This window comes from Saccostrea cucullata, unplaced genomic scaffold, assembly GCF_032062105.1.
Source record: "Saccostrea cucullata isolate Sc308-1 unplaced genomic scaffold, CSIRO_AGI_Scuc_v1 ctg1779, whole genome shotgun sequence".
Classification (NCBI taxonomy): Eukaryota; Metazoa; Mollusca; class Bivalvia; order Ostreida; family Ostreidae; genus Saccostrea; species Saccostrea cuccullata.
In genome coordinates this window covers 58378-77500 of record NW_026937888.1, presented here as the reverse complement: position 1 = coordinate 77500, position 19123 = coordinate 58378, and the positions used below count along the sequence as shown (strand labels likewise).

At 34.5% G+C, this 19123-nt stretch overlaps 1 protein-coding gene across 1 annotated transcript in view; it reads right to left on the bottom strand.

The window, feature by feature from the left end:
- The window catches only part of LOC134249017 (titin-like), a 50734-nt gene that overhangs the window by 716 nt on the left and 30895 nt on the right, over positions 1 to 19123 (bottom strand). Inside the window, exons 8-11 of the mRNA XM_062731390.1 lie at positions 14754 to 15044; positions 14402 to 14590; positions 12976 to 13077; positions 11278 to 11453 (exon numbers count right to left, since the gene is read on the bottom strand). Of these exons, the coding sequence (XP_062587374.1) occupies positions 11278 to 11453; positions 12976 to 13077; positions 14402 to 14590; positions 14754 to 15044 (758 nt within the window). The remainder of the gene's footprint in view (positions 1 to 11277; positions 11454 to 12975; positions 13078 to 14401; positions 14591 to 14753; positions 15045 to 19123) is intronic.

Sequence of the window (19123 nt, the reverse complement as noted above, 5' to 3'; positions counted from 1 at the left end):
TCATTTTAGAATTAAGATTGAAATTGTACTCATCTGTCTCCAGTATTTCTCTCTCAATATCCTCCTCTGCTGTTTCTGTTAGAATTTTTTCATCCAGATCTCTGATAATTTCCTGTTTGTCCGTCAATGTCTCCAAAATAATCTCAATTTGGTCACGGCACCAATGTCAAGATTGTAGCACTCATAGAAAACACATCTGAACCGTATAGTGGTTTATTTGAAACTTAACAAGTATATAACATAACGTTATAGCAACGTCTATGACGTCATAGTACTGCGACGTCATAGTTCGGCAAAAGTCACTTACATAAACATGATTATATTGACAAAGGTAAATAAGAAAAGCACTTATATCTATAATTCACAACAGGGTCATGATTTTAACAATTTAATATCTACACTACCCCAGAATGCTTCCACATAAATTTCAGCTTTTCTGGCCCAGTGGTTCTTGAGAAGAAGATTTTTTAATGACCCCACCCTATTTTCGTATTTTCTTGATTATCTCCCTTTTGAAGGGGTCTTGGCCCTTGATTTTAACAATTTAAATTTCCCTTCACCCAAGGATGCTTTGTACCAAGTTTGGTTAAAATTGGCCCAGTGGTTCTTGAGAAGAAGTTGAAAATGTGAAAAGTTTACAGACGGACGGACGGACGGACAGACGGACGGACGGACGGACGGACGGACGACGGACACCGGGTGATCAGTTTGCCTCTAAATGCACACTCCTCTAAAATTAGGCTTTACCAAAGAAAAAGTCAATATAATTTAATAATTTACATAATAGGGCCTCCATGTATTCATCAAATTGAGCATAATATTCTCAAGTGAACATGTGACCCGTCACCATGGGCCTCGATCTTATAGGTACATGTATTTCATATTCATAATTCATTACCAGTCTGAAATTAAACAACAGAATTCAATTAATGATGTAAATTAGGTTTGAAACAAGGGGGGGGGGGGGGGTAAATTTTTGGCCCATAATTGGAACTTTTTAAATCTATTTTCTCATATAGATCAACAACAAATATTATTCAAATTAGTTTAAAGCGTTTTTGATGATTTTTTCCAAAATGTACAAACTTTTTTTATACTTGATTAGGCAGAAACACCTTGAAAGCTGCCATATACCATTTATACCCAATCAATTTAGTCAACCCCCACCCTTCTCCCATCAACACACACACGCGCAAACACACCCTATTTTCCTGTTTTTGGAAATAGGCCTAGATGGCAAAGTTAAGATAAAACATCTTTTGTAAATAATAATTTTAAATTTGTTCTTATACTGTAAATGTATCTGAAGACCTGCATCACATTGGGCTTGCGTCACGTACCTAACTTAAGTACTAGTTTTACCATTATCATTTTTAGATAGCACTGCACGTGCAGTACTAGGCCTAGTGTTGTGTACACATCATTGCATGTATGTCAGTTGGAATTATTTTGTGTTTAATTGGATTATATTTCATGAAGTTGGAGCTATGGCAGTCGGTAAGTACACGTTTTGGTATAGATTTGGGTAAAATAGTCTGAAATGCAACTGGTTAGGTTAAAGTTTAAAGGATCAAAGGTCATCCGATGCTGCAATAAGACGAATTTCACATTCTAAAGAGTTATCGCCCGTTATCGACGTTACATTCAGTTACAAAATACAGAATTTTTTTCTGAGAGGGAGGGGGGACTTCCAGACCAGAATTTTCTGAGAAGCAAATAAAAGGAGAAGTTATGGTGGTGTCTGTTTTCTAGGGTGGAGGGCATCCAAAGTCTTTTTTATATTATAGTCCTGCAAATTCGGGGGGGGGGGGGGGGGGATCTCAAGATACACTTCCAGTCCCTGTAAACAGTAATGGCAAATGATCATGTGACTCCTAAATAGTAGGAAACTTTTTCCATTTGACAATACATAATTTTGCGCTTTTTGTGTTATTATGTTATGTAAATTTAATGGTATAAAGGTTTTGAACCCCCTGGAGGTCATCCCCACTCTCCTAATGATTCTAACTGGAAATGTTCACAATATGACTGCATTAAATGAAATAAAAGTGCATCAATGATAAGATTGCTTGACATTTCATTCATCAACCTATCCTCCTAGAATTAGGAATGAAAATCATTCAAAGAGATGGACCACATTAAAGTATTTGTATATAGGCTATTAACATATTTTTTTAAAAATGTAAAACAAGCAGTAGTTTGCATACATGTCATGAATATAAACAGGGGTCTGGGATGGGGTGAAGGGAAGGATCGAGTTCCTGTCTCTTTACGTCTTAATGGTTGAAAACTCCTAAAATGAATGTTGACCTCAAATCCAACTTGTCCTCATTATTTTTCAAGTGGGGGTGTCTCCATTTGAGTGAAAAATTCCTGAGAGGGATGTTTAACAACAAACAAACAATTAAATGACATAAAAACACAATATTGATTTGCGTTAAGAAATATGCAGGGGATTTTTTCCATCATAAATCTTCTTCTCAAGAACAGCAAGGGCATTATTGTCCCCCGTTTTGGGGGAAAGGGAGGGAACATTATACACTTATTTAATGACTACGAGGTAAACAGTCAAACTGTTGTCCCGAGGTAGTGGGGGAGACCTGGGAAACTGTTGCCCAAGGCCGAAGGCCAAGGGCAACAGTTTCCCAGGTCTCCCCCACGTACTACTGAGGGACAACAGTTTGACTGTTTCACCGAGTAGTCATTGAATAAGTGTTTTATTACCTAACCTACTATATAATTAATTAAATTGGAATAAAAACACACAAACAATCAATAAAAAGTTTTCACAATTGTTTATTCACATACTTGTCTATTAATTAGCTGAATACATAATATAAAGACTAAATTAATATTTTTATTTAAAAGTAATACTTAATAAATTTATTGTTTGTGTGTTTTGTTTAAATTTAATTCATTATAGAGCAGGTAAATAGTGATGTCGTGATCATCAAAACGCTTGAATATCACAATGACGCTTTAACCAGTCAACAGTTCATTCTGTGGACCGGTCAACAGTTCACTGTTTCATGATCACGCAAAAACATAAAGTAAACCGTGAAACAGTTCAAAATGCCTAATTATAATTTAGATAGTAAGTTAGGTAATAATAAATCTTATTTGTCTGTCAGTCTGGCCATCTTTGACCAGTTTACCAGTTTATTAACATCTCTTTTGTTGTTATTTAACAACATAGAGATCAAGAGATCATAGAGACAGTATGTGCATCTGTCACAATAAATTTAACCTTGATCATAACTTTTGAATAATATGAGATAGGGCTTTTATATTTCACATGTACATTACCACAAAACTTTCTAAATGTACTATGATTTTTTAACCCAAGTGAGACCTTGACCTCAAAATTTTACCTACTTTCCAAAAAATAACATTTTAAATTAATCATTTTGAAAGAGAAAAGATATGGCATTTAAATTATACATGTATATTACATGTGAAAAGACTTTTCTAAATATATCATGACTTTTGACTTTCTGATCTTGACGTAGAAGTTTAACCTACTTTTCAAAAATATTATATTATATATTTATATATATATAACTTTTGATTGAAAAGAGATGGGTCTTTCATATTTGACATGTACTTTACCTGCAACAAAATATTTCGAGCATGCGATGATTTCCCCCCTTTGACCTAATTTTCATAAAGTGACATATGATAGGGATGCATATTTGATACACAATCTGCCATAAATTATGGCATCCCATTCACTTAAACACAGAAAGCAAAGGACCACAATTCTTTGAATTTGCATCTATAATCTTGATATGGAAACATCCTCATATAATGTATATTCAAGTTTTTTATGCTACGCCATGATTAGGAATACATGTATTAGTTTTTGTCATGTCCGTCCTCCACCCTTCCATCTGTCTTTCCATCGAGCTCAAAGAAATTACTTTCTAGATATTTTATCAAAGTTCATATGCTGATGCATATACTGATGTAAACTATCCAACTGTGGCAATATTTTTTATGCGCCCGGATCGATAGATCCCGGGCATATATTGTTTTTGTCCTGTCTGTTTGTCTGTTTATCTGTTTGTCTGTTTGTCTGTTGTCAACTTTAACTTTGGCCATAACTTTTGAACAATAAGAGATAGAGACTTCATATTTGGTATGCATACTCCACTATTAAAGTCCTTTCAAATTACATCAAGGTCAATGACCTTGTGACCTTGACTGTGACCTATATGCTAAAAATAGCTTTTTCCACTGTTTGTCATAACTCTTTAACCATAGGAGATAGGGACTTGATATTTGGTATGCATACTCCTCTAATAAAGCCCTTTCAGTTGACAACAAGGTCAATGATCTTGTGACCTTGACTGTGACTTATATGCTAAAAAAAGCTTTTTACACTTTTTGCCATAACTTTTGAACCATAGGAGATAGGAACCTCATATTTGGGATGCATACTCCACTGATTAAGTTCTTTCAGATGACACCATGGTCAATGACCTTGTGACCTTGACCGTGACCTAGATGCTAAAAATAGCTTTTTACACTTTTTGCCATAACTTTTTTACCATAGGAGATAGGAACTTCATATTTAGGATGCATACTCCACTGATTAAATTCTTTCAAATGACACCATGGTCAATGACCTTGACTGTGACCTATTTGCTAAAAATAGCTTTTTACACTTTTGGCCATAACTTTTAAACCATAGTAGATAGGGACTTCATATTTGGGATGCATACTCCACTGATTAAGTTCTTTCAAATGACACCACGGCCAGTGACCTTGTGACCTTGACTGTGACCAATATGCTAAAAATAGATTTTTTGAACTTTGTTTCCGCCGGGCGCATAGTGTTTCACAAACACATCTTGTTTACCTTTACTTTCCTTTGACCTTTACTTAACTTTTCTTAAAATTAGTGTTTAGCTTTATTTTAGAGAAACCATAATGATTCAAGTTGTGTAATGAAACTTCACATGATGATACATACTGATGTAAGCAATTAAAGCTTTACAATGCTTCACTCTTTTTTACCTTGACATTTCCTGTGATCTTGACCTCACTGTCTTAGACTAGATCAGTTTTGAATAAACAGTTCAAGATATATTAATCAAACTTCATATGCTAATACATACTGATGAGAGCTATTATTGCATTAACTTATTTTGACCTTGAATTTTCTTTTGACCTTGACCTCACTTTTTAAAATATGTGTTTATCTAAGTTTCAAATAAACCATTAATTATATTTTTATCAAAATTCATTTGATAATAGTAAATTCACACTGATGTAAGCTTTTCAGCTAGAACAACATTTTGACCACAACCTTTCCTTTGACTTCTCTTTTCTTAAAACAAAGTGTTAAGCTCACTTTTATTAAATCATTAAAGATATTTTTATCAAACATAATAAGCTAATATGTATTAGTGAGAGCTATTCAGCTGCATCAAAAACTTCATCTTGCACATTCCTGTGACCTTGACCTCCCTCCTCTTTAATATGTATTTTGCTTAGTTTTTAAGAAATAATTTAAGACATTTTTATGTTTAACATGCACTTATACATAATTTGATGAGAATTTATTATCTATATCCAATTTATTTATATTTTAGTTTCAATTCTGAAAAAAAAACTGTTTAAGATATTTTCATCAAACTTTATACACAAATACAAATTTTAGTTTTTAGTTTTTAGCTCACCTGAGCTGAAGGCTCAAGTGAGCTTTTCTGATCATATTTTGTCCGGCGTCTGTCTGTCTGTTTAGCTGTCTGTAAACTTTTCACATTTTCGACTTCTTCTCAAGAACCACTGGGCCATTTCAACCAAACTTGCCACAAAGCATCCTTGGGTGAAGGGGATTCAAGTTTTTTCAAATGAAGGGCCATGCCCTCATTCAAGGGGAGATAATTGGGAATTAATGAAAATTTGGTGGCATGTTTTAAAAATCTTCTTCTCAAGAACCACTATGCCAGGAAAGATGAAACTTATGGGTTAACATCCTCAGGTAGTGAATATTCAAATGTGTTTAAATCATGACCCCCGGGGGTAGGGCAGGGCCAAAATGGCCGACTAAAGTTTTATATAGAAATATATTGGAAAATTCTTTAAAAATCTTCTTCTCAAGAACCACTGTGCCAGGAAAGATGAAACTTATGGAGTAACATCCTCAGATAGTGTAGATTCAAGTTTGTTCAAATCATGACCCCCGGGGGTAGGGCAGGGCCAAAATGGCTGATCAAAGTTTTACATAGAAATATATAGGAAAATTCTTTAAAAATCTTCTTCTCAAGAATGACAAAGCCATAATTCATCAAATTTATATGGAAGCATCCTCAGGTAGTGAAGATTCAAGTTTGTTCAAATCATGACCCTGGGGGTAGGGCGGGGCCAAAAAGGCCGACCAAAGTTTTACATAGAAATTTATGGGAAAATTCTTTAAAAATCTTCTTCTCAAGAATGACAAATCCATAATTCATCATATTTATATGGAAGCATCTTCAGGTAGTGTAGATTCAAAAATTTGTACAAATCATGACCCCAGGGGGTAGGGCGGGGCCAAAATGGCCGACCAAAGTTTTACATAGAAATATATGGAAAATTCTTTGAAGAAAAGCAAATCCATGATTGATCATGGGATTACTTTTGGATTTTAACTTTTCAATTATAAACCAATTTCTACTTTTTCTTAGCTTCAGTACTCAGGTGAGCAATGTGGCCCATGGGCCTCTTGTTTAATGTACCATTAGTAATACACATCTGGCGGGACATTCATGTCCTATAGACATATTTCTAGTTTTTCAAATCATCACCTCAGGCTAGGGTCAGGCCACAATTAGGGATCAAAGTTTTATTTAGGAATAAAAGGAAACACATCTTTAAAGTTCTTCTTTTCAGGAACACCAAGAGCATGATTAATATGGAAATATTCTCAAGAGGTGTAGATTCAAGTTTGTACAAATCATGACCACCAGGGTTAGGGAGGTGCCATATTATTCCAGCCCCTTTTTGCCATCCATATGAAAATTCAAATTTTGAAACCATTTTACACATACACAAAACAAACCAATCATTTTCTAAATGATCATGGTTTAAAGCTATTGCAGCATAAGATATTAGGGAAGTTCTTGAAAGCAGGGTGATTAAACATGTCAAATATATGTAAAAAAAAAAAATATATAAAAATTCTACCTCGATTTGATCCCCATCCCCCCACCCCCCGGGCAAAATGAAAATTCCGAAACCTTACTGCACATCAACATGACACCACCAACCATCTCTTAAAATATGATAAGGCTGCTGAGTAAAATGTAGAAGGAGTTCAGGGAAGAAGGGGCTTTTTGTATAAAAAAACGTCATTTTTCGACCCCCATTTGATCCCCCGGGGCAAAATCAAAATTCCGAAACCTTACTGCACATCTACATGACACCACCAACCATCTCTCAAAAGATGATTAGGCTGCTGAGTAAAATATAGAAGGAGTTCAGAGAAGAAGGGGCTTTTTGTATAAAAAACGTCATTTTTCGACCCCCATTTGATCCCCTTGGGCAAAATCAAAATTCCGAAACCTTACTGCACATCTTCATGACACCACCAACCATCTCTCAAAAGATGATTAGGCTGCTGAGTAAAATGTAGAAGGAGTTCAGGGAAGAAGGGGCTTTTTGTATAAAAAACATCATTTTTCGACCCCCATTTGATCCCCTGGTGCAAAATCAAAATTCCGAAACCTTACTGCACATCTACATGACACCACCAACCATCTCTCAAAAGATGATTAGGCTGCTGAGTAAAATGTAGAAGGAGTTCAGGGAAGAAGGGGCTTTTTGTATAAAAAACGTCATTTTTCGACCCCCATTTGATCCCCCGGGGCAAAATCAAAATTCCGAAACCTTACTGCACATCTACATAACACCACCAACCATCTCTTAAAAGATGATTAGGCTGCTGAGTAAAATGTAGAAGGAGTTCAGGGAAGAAGGGGCTTTTTGTATAAAAAACGTCATTTTTCGACCCCCATTTGATCCCCCGGGGCAAAATCAAAATTTCGAAACCTTACTGCACATCTACATGACACCACCAACCATCTCTCAAAAGATGATTAGGCTGCTGAGTAAAATGTAGAAGGAGTTCAGGGAAGAAGGGGCTTTTTATATAAAAAACGTCATTTTTCGACCCCCATTTGATCCCCTGGGGCAAAATCAAAATTCCGAAACCTTACTGCACATCTACATGACACCCCCAACCATCTCCCAAAGGATGATTAAGTTACTGTGAAAAATGTAGGAGGAGTTCAGGGAAGAAGGGACTTTTTGTATAAAAAACGTCATTTTTTGACCCCCATTTGATCCCCCGGGGCAAAATCAAAATTCCGAAACCTTACTGCACATCTACATGACACCCCCAACCATCTCCCAAAGGATGATTAAGCTACTGTGAAAAATGTAGGAGGAGTTCAGGGAAGAAAAGTGTGACAGACGGACGGACGGACGGACGGACGGACGGACGGACATGAGTAACAACAATATACCCGAACTTTCTTTCGAAAGTGCGGGTATAATAATATCCAAAAGCACAAATCTCTTTAAACTTTATAGATATCCATACAGGCTTTGTAAAGCTGACAGGGTTTTTTATTATATGAATATATGCTTGTTCCAAAAATCATTAAATAAGAAAGCAGGAAGTCTTTTGTACATGTGGATATCTGATTCAGCAAATGTAAGCAATTTATGGCTTCTTTCAGTTTTATGGTTCTCATCTGAAGGACTGTTCTCCACATCCCGCAGTTGGTTCTAATGGAGTAAGGCCTTGGTTATAAAAAACACACTTGCATCAATGATTTTATCTTTAATTTGCCTAAATTTCAATGATTTTATCTTTAATTTGCCTAAATTTTTCTTTTTTTCTTGGATAAAGAAAGAGGGTGTATATTAAGGCATGGACAATCCCCCGTTCTGAGACAAAATACTTCCAATCTCAATGTTCAAATTTCACAGAAAAAGTTATATTTTTCTAAAATCATGTTCTCAGTAATGTCATCTTCAAAACATTTTATCATTTTATTTTACTGAACGACTTATTATTTGATAATCTTTTATTTCAAAATTGACAGTTAAGCATATTTCATGGAAGATGGGTTTACTGGAGCTATAAACAAGAGGCCCATGGGCCACATCGCTCACCTGAGAAGCTTTGACCATTCTGTTCTTTACCAGATTTCCCCCTTGTTATACATAATGCATCCCCACCCTACCCCACTGATCATAATTTAGACATTTTGAAATCTACACTACCCCATGATCCTTCCATGGGCACATATGTTTCAGCTTTTTTGGCCCAGTGGTTCCTGAGAAGAAGATTTTCAAAGATTTTTCCTATATATTTCTATGTAAAACTTTGATTCCCTATAATGGCCCCGCCCTTCCCCCGGGGGTCATGATTCCTACAATTTAGAATTTACACTACCCCAGAATGCTTCCACATAAGTTTCACTTTTTCTGGCCAAGTGGTTCTTGAGAAGAAGATTTTCAAAGATTTTTCCTATATATTTCTATGTAAAACTTTGATTCCCCATTGTGGCCCCGCCCTTCCCCGAGGGTCATTATTTGAACAATTTAGAATCTACATTATACCAGGATGCTTCCACATAAGTTTCAGCTTTTCTGGCCCAGTGGTTCTTGAGAAGAAGATTTTCAAAGATTTTTCCTATATATTTCTATATAAAACTTTGATTCCCCATTGTGGCCCCGCCCTTCCCCTGGGGGTCATTATTTGAACAATTTAGAATCTACATTATACCAGAATGCTTCCACAAAAGTTTCAGCTTTTCTGGCCCAGTGGTTCTTGAAAAGAAGATTTTCAAAGATTTTTCCTATATATTTCTATGTAAAACTTTGATTCCCCATTGTGGCCCTGCCCTTCCCCCGGGGGTCATGATGTGAACAATTTAGAATCTACACTATACCAGGATGCTTCCACATAAGTTTCAGCTTTTCTGGCCCAGTGGTTCTTGAAAAGAAGATTTTCAAAGATTTTTCCTATATATTTCTATGTAAAACTTTGATTCCCCATTGTGGCCCCACCCTTCCCCCGGGGGTCATGATTTGAACAATTTAAAATCTACATTATACCAGAATGCTTTCAAATAAGTTTCAGCTTTTCTGGCCCAGTGGTTCTTGAGAAGAAGATTTTCAAAGATTTTTCCTATATATTTCTATGTAAAACTTTGATTCCCCATTGTGGCCCCGCCCTTCCCCCGGGGGTCATGATGTGAACAATTTAGAATCTACACTATACCAGGATGCTTCCACATAAGTTTCAGCTTTTCTGGCCCAGTGGTTCTTGAGAAGAAGATTTTCAAAGATTTTTCCTATATATTTCTATGTAAAACTTTGATTCCCCATTGTGGCCCCGCCCTTCCCCCGGGGGTCATGATTTGAACAATTTAGAATCTACACTACCCCAGGATCCTTTCATATAAGTTTCAGCTTTACTGGCCCAGTGGTTCTTGAGAAGAAGATTTTTTTAATGACCCAACCCTATTTTTGTCTTTTCTTGATTATCTCCCCTTGCGAGGGGATATGTCCCTTCATTTTTACAATTTAGATTCCCCATCACCCAAGGATGCTTTGTACCAAGTTTGGTCAAAATTGGCCCAGTGGTTCTTGAGAAGAAGTCGAAAATGTGAAAAGTTTACAGACGGACAGACAGACAGACGGACAGACGGACGGACGACGGACAAAATGTGATCAGAAAAGCTCACTTGAGCCTTCGGCTCAGGTGAGCTAAAAATGAATTTTGAACATGAATTGGTCAAGTCTCCATTTTTTGTTAACACTTAAATGATGGAAACGTAACTGTGAAATCTATTTCATTTGTCCAAAAAATGGAATATGCATGAAGCCATTCTATATGAAAATCGCAAATTTCTGAAAAAATGTACGCTTCCTTTAAATCACATTGACAGACGTCTATAATGCATGTACTTCATAGCATAGTGGTTAAAGTGCTTGGTCTTGGCCTAAACCCTGCGCTATGGAGAGAGTTTGAGTCATACATGAAGCTTTTTCTTTTTTGTTTTCACATATCATAAAAACATGAGTGAAAAATAAATTATTAATAAAATATTAAAGCAGTGAAATACAGAATTAAATGTGTAAAGATGATATACACAATATAATATTGAAAAATACAACTTTTAGAATCGAGAAATGTCTTTCCTCAGAGTGGGGGATTGTCCTCACCTTGTACGCCTCCATTCTTTAATATTTATGTATATATCTGTTCCTTACCTTACATTGCGGACAATGTCCTACAAGGTAGATCTCTTGCACACAGATGGATCCTTCCAAGACAATAATTTTGTTTCCAGCTAACTGACCATTCACATTTACAGGTTTTTCAAATCTAATTTTGAACCCTCTGCTACCAATTTCACTTATATTTAACTTAGTTGGAGGGGTAGATACTGAAATTGAAAATAAATAAGAATGCCAATATTTCAAGAAAAACTACCTTGTTTAAATTTTTTTTTTTAAACAGTGCTTTAAATATACCGGTAATGATGATCTTTTTCATATCAAACATTGATTTATTTACTTATTATACATGTATAGTTTTATTGATACATAAATATCAAATTCAATAAACAAAATGGTTTAGTAACAATAAAAATCTTCAATATATTTTATACTAGCTTCTATACATAAATTTAAACAATTGTATTAGTTCTTAATATCTGCATTTATCCCGCTTCAGACAAATTTGTCGATTACTGATTGGATAAAAGCTAATCACGTGAACGCCCTGAAATTTTCCGTATTAGGTCTCAGTTTCCGTATTACGTCTCGGTCGAGGCGTAATGTGAAAATCGGGCACGCGATTCCGTTCGAAGCGTTGTTATTGTAAATAAAAATGGCGGCTAAGAGTAAGAAACGGTTTACGTAGGTAGTTTAGTTAATTTTCTTGTTAACGTAACATTTTATGTTGATTGTTATTGGATTAAAACTTAATATTTTCGTAATATGCACAAATATTTTTTTTATATTGTAAAAGGTCTTCAGCGGGATAAATTCGTAACACAGTCAGTTAGTGACCTAATACGGATTCATACAGGGTGTGAAATGGAAATCCGTATTGGGACTCGGCTTCGCCTCGCCCAATACGGATTTCCATTTCAGACACTGTATTAATCCGTATTAGGTCACTAACTGACTGTGTAACTAATATTATCCCTACTACAGTGTATTGCGGAGATTATAGAGCTAGCTTACTAGTAGTCTACATCCCCATTATGTAACTGCATGATCATGGCATTCCTCTATTTGAGAAGAAAATTTAGGAAGACTTTTCCAGATATGCCCATGCAAACTTGAACTGCCCAATGTAGCCCAACCCTATTCCCAGGGGAGAGAAACAAATTTTAATATTCAGTATCTGAGGATGCCTCTAAATGAATATGATTAATCATGATTTTTCAATTCCTGAGAAGATTTCAAAATATCTTATACACTCATACTCATGTAAAATTGTCATGTTTAACATTTATTTATATCTTGTTGTGTAAGTAAACACTCACTATCTCAGCTATTATGCTAACCTTATAGATCAATAAAGCAAAATTAATAAAAATAAATATCTTTCAGACTTTTAAATTTTTCATGTCTTTAACTCTCCAATTTTTGAGTCCCTATTCCTATATTCTGTATAGCGGGTTTTTTTTTAGTGGGGTGCTAATTTTTTTGCGTTTTATGGTAGCCCGCTTAAATTTTGATCGCTAATATAGTCAGTACCCTTCTTAGTGTTTATTTGTAATGAGCTGAAATCTTGTCTGCTAAAATAAATTAGGCAAAAATTATTGGCACACCTTCAAGCAGACAAAATGCCAAATTTTACACTTCCAAGAAAACCAAAAATAAACAAGTGACTTTCAGTTGCTCCAACTAATACGCAAAGTTTTTGCTCTCTAGTCAGTTTGTATATTCATTTACCTCCAGCCTTAGTTGAACAGTTGATAACCTCACTGGGATCACTAACTTTTTGTGCTTCCTCTGCATCGTTAATTGTCCGGACAGTGAAATTATACATTACCTCTGAAATATAAATATTGAATGACATTAACTTAATCTAATTATTTAAGAAATAAGGTATCATTTTCAAACATCTATCAGGATATAAAACAGGTTGTTCGCAAGATCAAATAAGACTTTATATTATAGTATACTCGTACTAGTATTTGATCTCGTACCATCCCGTATTTATAACCCGATATATGCTTTTAAATGATACCTTATTTCTTATATATCTGTGATGTATTTATATTTTATATTTCCTGAATTATGACTTTCACTGTGTGAAATGTTTTGATTTTGTTAAAGAAATAAGGTATCATTTTCATAAAATCATAAAATTGATCTTTCTCATGCTTATGTTTCCTCATCCTTCACTAATAGTTTGAAAAAAATAGCATTAAGGTATACCTTTACTCAGCGGACTAAAAATTCCACTGATAAGAACGAAAAACCACCTATTGCACATTGTACACCTATAATTCTGGTGTTAAATTTCAATTTCAAATTACTAGGTCAATGACCTACTTTTCATGCTAGTGGCCCCTGAGTATTTCACGGGAAATACCTCAATTCTTCACACTATGACCAATATTTTCTTCACTCACAAATATTACAAGTAACAAAGCTTTTTAGATAATGAAATATTAAAGCAATTGAACAGTGTTGCTTCATATAAAGAAATGATTAGAGTTTTGACCATAAATTTGATAATTATTACAGTCCGAATTTCCTCTGTCATCTTTATATTTTTTCCCCATTTATAATCGAATATTAAAAAAATCTGACTGATAAGAACTCAAAATTATTTATAGAATCAGGTTACTTTTGTTGCCCTAATTCTCATGGTATTAACATTATATGGGGTCAATGATCAAATAATTGAGATATGTTGTCTGGATTGGTTTTTGTTCATATTTTTGAATTTCATTATTTCATAGCATTCATTTATATGCAATAATTTATTAGTTTTAACGCATATAACATTTGCAAAATGATGTTCAAAAACACATGTAACCTTTACATTGTGATTAATATTGCAAAAAATAAATGATTTTGACAAAAATGAAAAATTAAAAATTTAGTCCGAATTTCCTCTGCATTGCCATACATTGATTTTTGTTCCGGTATATTTTCTTCAAATAATAAAATATTTAATTTTTTAATTGATATTGGGTCAAAACTAATTAATTTTATCCATTTAGAGCAATTTTTGATTTAACATATTATACTTTACAAAATTTCCTTTCTGTTTTCTGAAACATGAGTATAAACGTCATCCTTAAATGATTCTACTACTACCTATGTATCAGGTTTCATTTGCTGTATTAAAACTGAAAAAAAATACCTTCACTTAACCCCATGACATTGTATTTTGTCACATTGTCTGGTGTGTTGATAGTAAGACCTCCAGGATTTACGTGAATCTGATACATCACAATCTCTCCATTAGGGTTCGTAGGAGGCTCCCAAGATATTTCTAAAGAGATGTCCTTTGGATGTTGTGGACAATTTACATTAATAGGTGGACCCGGTCCTTAAAAAGAAAAAAAATATAATTGATAAATATTAACAAAGGCAGGTGCTAACATACCTCAGTATTCTCTTGAGTCAAATGAAAATTTTTTTATATTCTTACTAACAAAATGTTATGTTATATTTTCATCAGAATTGTTAGCAGTATAAAATCTTCTTCTTACTTGTTGGGTTAATTCTGATTGTCTCTGTGTGTACTGCACTCCTCTTTTCACCAGTTGGTTCATTTGATGTACCACTGATTGTCACGATACTGACAACATAGTATTTACCAGGAGTTAATGTCTTTGTAAAATGGGTCCATGGATTACTACCTGCAGTAAACTGTATTGTGCTGTCAATCATCACTTCATATTTGGTAATGAAGGTATTGGATGGAGGAGTCCACTTTAAGGTGAGGTTGTTGTGAGCAAAAGAACTTTCACTGTGTAATATAGAACCAGGTGGAAGTGGATCTAAAAAAAACATAGATCAGAAACTAGAGCCGAGCTCGTTGCAAAGCAACGAGTAGGTCTTCTGTTGGAGCTATGGACAGGAAGTACCGACCTTGGGTCAAGATCACTGCACTTTCTTATGTGAACAACCTTTCTTCTCAGTATGAGCCTCCAGTGAATTTTAATTACAAAGTTATGCTTAAACATTTTTTTCTCTGTCAGTGACCTAGATTTGCTAGAAAGACCTTTGATCAGGGTCATGACACGACCTCCAATCATAAGTAATCTATGTTTCAAGTAAGAGCCTCCAATGATTTTCATTTACTAATTCATAGCATGGGAAAGAAAATATTTTTTTCTGTCAGTGACCTTGATCTTAACAGAATTGGCTCTGTGTCAAGACAAACCTTCAATCTGAAACAACTTTTAGTGATTCAAAATTCATAACTCTGACAGGAATTTTACAACTTTTCTGTCATTGGCCCTGAATTTGTTAAAATGGCCTTATTTTAAGTCATCTGAAACCGGCGGACTATAAACAATTTTTATCAAGTATGAACTTAAACAAAAATTGTCCAAATTGAAATGATACTATTTTATATCATCCAAGGTCGCCCTCATAGCGCACTGATTAGAGCGTCTGTTCTATAGTCGCAAAGTAAGGAGTTCATCCTTACATCGTGGGTTCGAATCCCACTGTGGGACGTGGAGGCCTGTTCTTGGAATGAAACTGTATAAAACAAGGCCCCGTGTCGCTTAAGGTGCTGGCACGAAAAAGATCCCCCTCCCCCCGGTCAAAGGCCTTAAGTGCTGATTATAGGATATTTGAAGCTCTCCACTGGCAAGTGCATGATGGCATCTCTATATGAGTGAAATATTCTTGAGAGGGACGTTAAAACATATCAATCATATCCCCCCCCCCCCCCCCCAAAAAAAAATGATTAAGAATTTTGCCTATGAAATATTTCGGTAGGGGTGTTGAAAGTTTAGGCTACGTACAACTATCAGTCCATTGAATAAGAATATTTATTTCAAACTTTGGGGAAAGGGCGTGGGGTGCATGGGGGAGTTATGGTGTATATGTAATACATTCGAGATTATTATTATTCCGTTAGACAGAAAGGCCCAAGGAGTTGTGATTTGCTGATCATGATCTAAAACACATTGACAAACCCAAACCACATGGTTTTTATACACATCCTTCAATTAATTTATTCATAATTATTTTCCTTGAAGGAGAAATGCATGGATAAAAGATAAAAGAAAATTCCTGATGTACAATAGCATCCATGCATGGACTTTTAGTACTTACATATTGTGCTTGAAGTTGAATAAAATCAACAAATAAATTTAATTTAAATAAGAAAGGGGGGTTATGTTTAATAAAATAAATTAGACAATAATTGATACAGGGAGACTCTCTGTTAAATACATGAATGTACTTGAACAAAATGCCTCTCTCTTGCCTTCTTTCGTACATTTATTTTTTTAAACCAGGAAAAGTAATGTGTGTTAGATATAAGTTCATAATTTTAAAGAAAATACTGAGTTATATATGATAAACGATACAAATGTTTTGACTATGGTGCCGGATATTATTTTAATAGTTTAAATTAGGTTGTTAAGGTGTACATGATAAGTTTTCGATATTCAGTAGCTGCAGATTGTTATATAAGTTCTTAAATTTTCGATTCTGGACATAGGATGCGAGTTTATTACTACTTACATGTACATTGTATAACTTGGTACCGATATTTAATCACGGAACAAAATTACAATGTTAGCACACTACCGGGTATACTAATCATTTACAGGATTTGAATAAATTATTTTACAAATTAAGTTCATGGCTTTCAAATCTTGAATTATTTTTTCAGCTTTACTAGTATCGAACTTGTAATATAAGTATGCATGGTGCAGCACAGAATCCACTTTCGAAGTTTACACGTGCCGGAGTTAACTATCGATGTTTAATCCATTTCATTGACTATAATTCTATCCTTATGATTCGGAAGATTCTCTTTAAAAGTTTAAAATTGGTATAGACATGGTAAAAATCTGTGATGGAAAAAAAATGTGTTTGGGAAAATTTGTGTTGAAAACGGATTTATTTGTGTGTGAAAAGGGCAAAGCTTATGTATTTAATTCAATATTGGTTGAAGTAAAGTAACCACAGATCGCTATAGTCCTAATTACGCAATGAATCGTCAAAATAAAAAGTAAAATTAAACATGGAGCTAACGAACATCTAAAAACTGAAGACTGATTAATATGATTAATGTACTGAGTTCATGTAAAGTAAATGCCCCAGGGTTTTGTGCTGAAGTCAAACCTAAGACAATTTAAGATTTTTTTAAAGATTCGATTTACTTAAAGAAAATAATATTTTCCCGTAAGTTTGTAAATTAGACACGTCTACCACCCGGCGAAATTAATGTCAAGAAGCGATGGAAAGAATGGTTGGTCGCGTAATTGTAAAAAAAACACAAAACCTAGATAGCTGTTTTAGTTAAAATATGCATCACGTTCAAATTTAAAACAAATCTAAGCCACCATATTAATCTCAAATATTCGACAATAAGAATTTTTCATTAATTGTCGTGTTGTAGAAAGGTTTTAATATATCAATTATTTTGCCTACGACTGCAGGGTCAATGGTTCACCGTGGAGTGTCGCTTTAGATTTCTCGGCCGCGTGTAATTGACGGATAGATTACGTAATGGTATACACGCTTAGAATCTGTGTTCCAGGTGAATGTGAGAATCAAGCAATAAATAATGGTGTATTATTTGACTCTTTAAAAAGTTTCTATGAGATCTGGGTGTATATTGTTTTCATTTAAATTGTTTGTGTTCATTTTAAACAAAGAAAAGATACTCCTACTTCTATCACTCTCTCTCTCTCTCTTGGAAAGATCTTTATTAATAAAAAGAAAAAGTTGCCATCGAATACTCTGTACCGGAACCAAAAAACACATTTAAAACCTAATCAAAAAAAAAAAATATGATCAGCGTTGCAAAATATTTATTACTTATGGCATGTTTATTTCAATTATACGCATAAAAAGTTCTCCTTCAATAGCAAAATGAGAACGGTGCCATGTTAACGGATCTACCTTTTTTTCTTACCATACGTAAGACTCGAACAAAATAATATTTTTATAGGATAGAAATGATATAAAGGAACAATTTATAATCGACAACCATATCAAAATATTTACCGTTTTTGAGTTATAAAGCAAAAACTTTCAAGGCCCCTAGATCCCTAATTTTAGGGGCCAGCCCCTTTTCAATGATATCAAATGAAAGCTCTTGCAATTATGCAAAACTTTTATTCAATATGTCTTAACAAAATATTTTTAGTTTTCAAGATAAAAGGTAAAATATGTGTAATTTTTCGCTCTTTTATGCGTTCTAATTTTTGACCCCTATATAGCGCCATTTTGAATAAAGAAATCGAAAAACAAAAACTGGCATGCACAACTTCAATCCTTCTGCTATCTAAAATCAGTAGAATTTCTGCTCCAGTTTTTGTGGTCTCTGAGCCTTTATCTGGAAATGAAAGCCTATAAATTTTCATTTAAAGGGAAATAACTCAAAAGCGGGAGTATATTTTTGAAATATAAGACGGCATTCTGATAGAGTGTATCGATGTGTATAATGTCTGAAAATTTGAGCAAAATCCGATGAGAAATGAGTGAAATATGAGGCCTCAAAGTTGGCGTCTAGGAAAAGGAGAAAAAAAAAGAATAATAAGAACTAGAGCTGAGCTCGTTGCAAAGCAACGAGTAGGTCTTCCGTCCTGTTTGACCGGAAGTAGCTTTCTTTTTAACAAAAATGAGAAATAATGCCCAAAAATGCTTTAAATCCTATAAAGTTATGTTAATTAATGCAAAAATAAGCAATTTTTTGCTACTTCCGGTTTAACCGGAAGTGACGATGATGGACGGAAAATTAATTTTTATGCTCCGAGAGACATACGTTACCCAAAAACTTGTCAAGAAGGCAAAAATACGCATTTTTCCACTACTTCCGGTTTGGCCGGAATTCCGTCCGGTTTTGACTGGAAGTGCCGAAAGTGACATCAAAAAAGAAAGCAAT